This window comes from Vanellus vanellus (assembly GCF_965231255.1).
Source record: "Vanellus vanellus genome assembly, chromosome: 7".
In the NCBI taxonomy this organism is placed as follows: domain Eukaryota; kingdom Metazoa; phylum Chordata; class Aves; order Charadriiformes; family Charadriidae; genus Vanellus; species Vanellus vanellus.
The window spans coordinates 3,552,668-3,559,153 of NC_138912.1; the positions used below are offsets into that span (position 1 = coordinate 3,552,668).

Below are 6,486 nucleotides of genomic sequence, written 5' to 3' on the forward strand. Positions count from 1 at the left end.
CTACTGTCACTTCCACACTTGCATACGATGTGAGGTGTAAATCCTCATCTTCTGAAAGTTCCCCTTTCCCCTTCTACTTTCTAGGAACAAGAGTGTTAATTAATAGCTGAAAAACTCCTAAACTGACTGAAAACTTTCTCTGCAGAGTTAAATAAATGTTCTGTATTAAGCCCGTAGGCAGCCAGCTGACTATAGGAAGTCACTATGTGCTCTATGAGGAAAAAAAAAAAAATATCCGGTCAATCCCTACAGGAATCATTTCTCGGAACAGTCCCAGTCTGTGATGTTGTCACTGACCTAGACGAAACCAAACAGAGGAGTACAAGTTGCTTCCACTTATCCTGTATCTTTAACCCTCTCCAATTTGTCGCTTGCAACAAGTATTTATTGACAGAGAGCAATAGTGACTGCTGAGCAAACTGAGCGCAATCAAGCACGTGCCTACAGTCAAATTAAAGTCATTCACTTAGGAAGAAGTACACCTCATCTACCAGGCCCTTACCCCTCCTTCACATGATGCCAGGGACAGGGGAGCACAGAAATGTATGCAGGGAATTAAAAGGTAAAGTATCACAAAATAGAACTCTAATCTGGGCATACAGGAAGGTATGTTGTCTCCAGGAGCCTGAACTTGCACACACTTTCTCAAAATGGTAATACACTGATAAATACAACAGCAAATACTGCATGGGCATTTTTACTCCATCAGTTTGGGACGTGTCAGAGTTAACAGCACAAAGGTAAACACCCTGTCCTGCCAGACAGCTCCAAACCTCACAACACAGCATCATTACAATTCCTAAGGTGCATCACTAAGATGCAACTTTTTCAATTTCCTAAAAAACTTTCCTTCTGTACTTTAAGGCACAAATGTGCAAGCACAAGATCAACTCTCTTAGTAAAGAGGAGAGAGTCTCCACATGCCACCACTACTCACCACAGCTGTGGACTGTAAATCTGGGATTCCACAAAAGCCTCAAATCTGTCCTAAAGCACTGCAGTCCTCCCTCGAGCAGAAGAAGCAAAGCAGCAGTGCTCAGCCTTAGCTGTTCCTGGGCTTTCAATGGCACTGCTCTTACCAAGTTCTTATCCCCTCCCTTTCAAAGGGCCATTACAAGAGCACAAGTCAGTTGCAAAACTTATATATCATGACCTTTGTATCACCACTTATTCCATCAACTCATTATAGCCCTCCTCTAGTAATAAAAAAAAAAAAAAAAATATATATTTCTGCATACCTGGATTGAAGATGCTTCTATATATACCTTCTGAAAAGCTATCCCAATCATAGAGAGGCACTAAAATACCCTAACCTTGAAACATGGCCAAAGTCCATCCTGTTTCAAAGCATCTAAATCAGGCTAGCTGTGACTTGCTCTCACAAGCAAAAATACAGGAACTCCCAACTGGTGTGGCCCACACTAAAATTGGTTTTGTTTGTGGGCTGCTTTTTTTGTTTGCTTGTTGTTGGGTTTGTGTTTGGGTTTTTTTTAGTTAATGTATGTGTAGACACACACCCTACACATCATAGAGTGTATCCGAGCAGCTTGCATGATAGTGGCCAAGGACTGAGAACCACGGATACCATCTCAAGTACTTGCAACACACTGTCTACTTAGGAGAAAGTCTGAGCTCACCTAGATATGCCACGTAAATGCAAGAATTGTACTTACACAGTCATAGAAGTACAGACTATTTTTGAAACGCTCACGTCCTTGACATATACATTATCTCTGACCTAATACATGGCATTAAGATGCACCTATCCAGGCATCGCACGCTGTCCTGAAGTAAAAAAACCTAATGCAGCTCCCCGTACAGATATCCGGCCCTTTCTTAACCAAGCCTTGCGTTTATGAAGGTGTCCAAAGCCAGGAGTACCTCGCCTGCAAGGCAGAGCCCGCACTGGCTTACTGATCACGGCAAGGGCATGACTCTCCATGTTTTCCAGTGACTCATCAGGAATAGCAGAGGAAAGTAGAGTCATCATCCTGAAAATTAGGATCTCAGAGAACACGAGCCCTATAGCTGGGAAGTTCTCCTTCTACATCTGACCATGCACAGATGTACATGGCACTATTTTTCTATTTCCCAATTTTTAAAAAAACAAAACAATAACTGCAGATTAAACCATCATGGTGGTGGTCTAACTACTCCGTTAAATTACTCTTAAATACAGTATTTGTGGTAATCGCAGTAACTCCAATTCTACCTCTTACTGCAGCTTTAAGTCCAAAGGAAAAGGGTCAAATGACAGTAGAAGCCAAGAGGATTTGGAAGGTACTAGACCCACTTCATGCTATGTCAGAAGCACTATTCAGGCTCGCAGACTTCCTAAACCAGCTCGTAACATCTCCTCTCCACTGGCATAAGGAAGAATGCCAAAATGACAATTTTCACATCATACTAAAAGCAGAAGATGCGAGACTGAGCTGCCGCACTCCGCAGCCACTTGGGACATCAAGGGTACACAGCGCACGTAAGCGGCTTCTGGGGCTCTCTGATGTTGCTACTGAGGAAGCCGTACACCCATGTGGCCGTCTCAGCACCACCATGTGCCTCCCCACCAGCTCAGAGCAAGAGATGAAATACATAACTAGTCACCAAGAAGAAGAAGGATACAGAGCATTGGGAGTGGAGAAACGCTACTACAACTAAGCTGATCATTTTCCTGTTTTGGATGGTTCCCCATACATTAATCTAATAATTGTATTATCCCATTATATCCACACCCATTCCTCATCCAACCTCCCTGCACGCTGAGCCCTGAATTCTCTCAGGAAGCGGAGCTGAGTCACACTCACAACTGCCTGCTGAGATAATGCCTATGCACTACATGACAGCGTTCCTCATTTTAAGGCAGTAAGTTTAGTTTACACGTGTGCTGGACATCCAGCATCATCTGCAAACCCCACCATGAAGGGTGGAGAGGGTTGAGAAGGAGGACCGTTTCTTAACACACCTGTATCCTACCACAATTTCAGTACAGGTATGTTGCAGTAATTTATTCCAGCTACATCACAGCCAGCAAATCTTGGGGACCTGAGATTTTAAGAAAGCTTAGTTGTGCACAGGAACACACTAGTCAAGAGGAGGAAAAAAAAAATATATATGTATTATATATACACATGTATATTTCGTATTTATACATCTTTATATGTATATAGACACAAATACACACGTATACATACACATATTTCTGAGCTCCCAAAACTGCAATGTAACAATATTGCTGTTATTTCTGCTTTAGTAAAGCATACACACGAAGTATATTACATGCATGTATGACTAAGATGGCAGTTCAATTAACAATCCAATTAACATCAATCAATTAACAGTTCAACTACTTGGGAAGAGGCAGATGTTTCTATTCCACTGTCAGACAACACTGACCAGGCACGGTAAATAATTAGGAACAAAAATACTCGTTTATTAGCGAGTTCACCTTAACAGTGCCTTCTTCACTGCTGTTTGGGACTATGTAACTGCTACATCAATTCTCCACAACCTGAAAGTTTCACAAGCAGCAGACAATAAAATACCAGAAGTCTCGCAGTGTACAGAAACGCCCTTTTTTAACAACACAAAGATGTGTAAAACACATGCAACCAAACTGAATATTCATCTTCCTCAGAAGGAAACCCAGCGACGCCAAAAAGAAGCTATCCCTCCCAAAACGATGTCTAACAGCATAGCATGGGCCAGTGAATCGCAATGTTCAATTAGCTCTAAATCCTATTTTATCTCCTTGCAACACTACGTCTACTTTCAACTCTCACACCCCCGCAGTTCAGCAGAGAAATACCCTAATTTTGCTGAGGATCATCCCTCTCAGCTAAGTTGCAGGGAAAAGAAAAGAAACTATCACAGAAAAACAAACCTATTATAAAACCCTGACAAACTTCTCTCCAGAGCAGTGGACACAAACAAAAAACACCAGCTGAGCACAAAATCTTGTGCTTTTTGAAACTGTGAAATGATTTTTTTTTTCTTAAATTACATTTAAGAGTCTAGTTCTCTTACTACACATACAATTTCCCACACTGGATATCCAATTACACTTAAAGTGTATTTTAAAATACTCAGTTTATTCCACACTTCTTATTCTCTCACCCTTTCAAAAGCACTTCCAAAACATCGATTCCTGGAAACCCAGGTCGGAGCGATCTCCTCCGCCACCGTATTAGACACATGCTCCTACAAAAGGGGAACTTGCTTTCCAGTGTCACTGGTTTCTAACACCAACATGTACTACGTGATGCTTCAGTCATTCCACTCTTTCAGAAATAACCTACCCACACCACACAGCAGGTATTTCGGAAAACTTAATGAGCCACTGCCACCTGTAGCATTTCTGCTTTCTTATCTTCGTCCTCCATCCTCAGCACTGGCATTACGCTCAGCTCTCACACAGTGTAACTGGTCAGCTAGGATTTGCTAATCATTTAAAAGTCATGCTCTCGTTTTCTAGGGATGTACACCCAGAATTTAAAATTAATTCCCCAAATTCACTTGGGCTCTGCTTAGACCCAGAAACTCCCTTCTTCCTGCTCACATTGTTTATACAAGGCTTAGCTGTGGTTATGTATGAAAACTAAATTGTTCTTCACAACCAACAGAGTCCAAGAATGGTGGCAGACACTGAACTTTGTATTTCCAAATTGAATAGTCAGATTTATTATTTCCTTCCCCAAGACAAACACTCTCTCTCACTCATGCCCATAAAGTTTTCTTCCCCATAACCCCCAAAAAACACTTCTGATCAAAATGAAACATCTTCAATATCAAGACAGGCCCCTCTCGGCAGAACACTGCCCAAAACCAGCAGAGTTTGGTTCCGTTTAATTAAAGCGGAGACGTTTTAAGTACAGAGAGAACAATCCCCCTCTGTCTGAGAAGGGACGGAAGCAGCAGAGTATGAAATGGATCCCCGGACCACAGCGTGCAGGGAGAAACCCCTCATCTGTATGAAAAGTCACACTCCCTGCAAAACGAAGAGCCTTTTCCCTCGGTAGCCTTAAACTTTCCCTCAGCGGAGGGGGCACAGGAGATGAGGGAGAGCCGGGCATCGCCATGGCGGGGTGGGCTTCCCTGCGACCCCACACCGCTCCCACGAAGGATCCAGCGCTGGAAGCCGGGGGGGGGGGGGGGGGAAGGGCAGTGAAATCAGCATTAAAAAATAACCCAAAACCCTCTTCTATTCAGACAGAGTAGTACTCGGGAAAGAAAAAGCCACCTAGGAGAAAAAAGAAAAGGTAACTTTTCTCGCGAGGCTGACCCAAGCGCAGGTTGCCCGGCGTTTCCAGCCAAGTTCTCAACTCTCCCTCAGTGAAGCCCCACCGGGAGCGGCGGCTGCAGCCGGGGCCGCCCGCCCACCCCGCGCTCCCCTCAAGCTGGCCGGGGTGGTCTCCTCTAGGCGGGGAGGGAGAGGGGAACCGGCGGGCGCAGCTACTGCTGCTGCCCGGGGAAGCGCGGCCGCGGCCCGGGGAGCGGAGCGGGGCCCCGCTGGAGACCGGCTCCGGTGGAGGCGAGGTTGGGGAAGGGGAGGGGAGGGGGTAAGGCCCGCGGCTCTGGGGGTTCCCCGCGGGCAGGCGCAGCGCAACAGGCGGGAGCGGGGCCGGGAGGGTCCTCACCTACGCCGTATTTTTCCTCCCTTTTGGTAGGAACCCAGCGGGTCATGGCGCTGGGGGCCGCGGGGGAGGTGGGAGAGCGGCCGGACCGGGTGGGGATGCGAGAGAGCCCCGTTCTTACGCCGCCATTTTCCAACCGCGGGACGGGAAAAGTTTCTACCGACGGCGGAGTCATGTGGTGCGGGCGGAGCCAGCGGCCTGGCGCCCCGGCCGGCCCGGCCGCCCCGCCGCGGGGGAGGCGGGCGATGGCGGGGCGGGCAGCCCGCCTCAGCGACCCTGAGCGTCCGTCTGTCCCGTCCTCCCCCGCCGCCCCGGCCCCCGGGGTGCTGAGGGGAGCGGCGGGGCAGGGGGCCGGAGTCCCCTCACGATTCCCCCCCTCGTCCTGCCGCTGGCAGCCGGCGCTGCTGACAGGAAAAGCCGGCCGGGTCCCGGCTGGTTTCTACACAAAGGGAAGCGGGACGGGGTGGTGCCGCCCTGGCAGTCTCCCTAATTGCGTGATGGTGTGCGAGGTACGCCTGGCCTTACTCTGCCGAAAAGTTTATTCACCTACGCAAAACCATCTCTGTGTAGAACCGGCAAGGACTTCCCTCGCTGCCCCAGTGCCCGGCAGCTGCGGCTGAAGGGTCCCAGTCTGCTCCTGAGGGAGAAACCCCCAGTTTCTTGGCTGTTTTCTTTTTGGCTCCTGCTCTGATCTCGACAGCCACCTGGCCCTGGAGGATCTCTCTCTGCTTCCTTCCCGGAGATTGCGGCGCTAAAACAAGGCTTCTGGTAATGCTTAGTACCAGCAGGCTCTCTGCGTTTGGGTATCGCCATGTCAATGAGCCTGCCATTCCTGAATAAATCCTCGGCCGTAAAG

The 6,486-nt window shown here is 47.6% G+C and overlaps 1 protein-coding gene across 1 annotated transcript in view; it reads right to left on the bottom strand.

Moving 5' to 3' along the window:
- Window positions 1-5,805, bottom strand: part of LOC309674363 (dedicator of cytokinesis protein 1-like) — a gene marked incomplete at both ends in the record, with an annotated part of 42,946 nt that extends 37,141 nt beyond the window's left edge. The window contains one exon of the mRNA XM_082486384.1: window positions 5,634-5,805. Coding sequence (XP_082342510.1) covers window positions 5,634-5,805 — 172 coding nt within the window. The remainder of the gene's footprint in view (window positions 1-5,633) is intronic.
- Window positions 5,806-6,486: the final 681 nt, after the last annotated feature.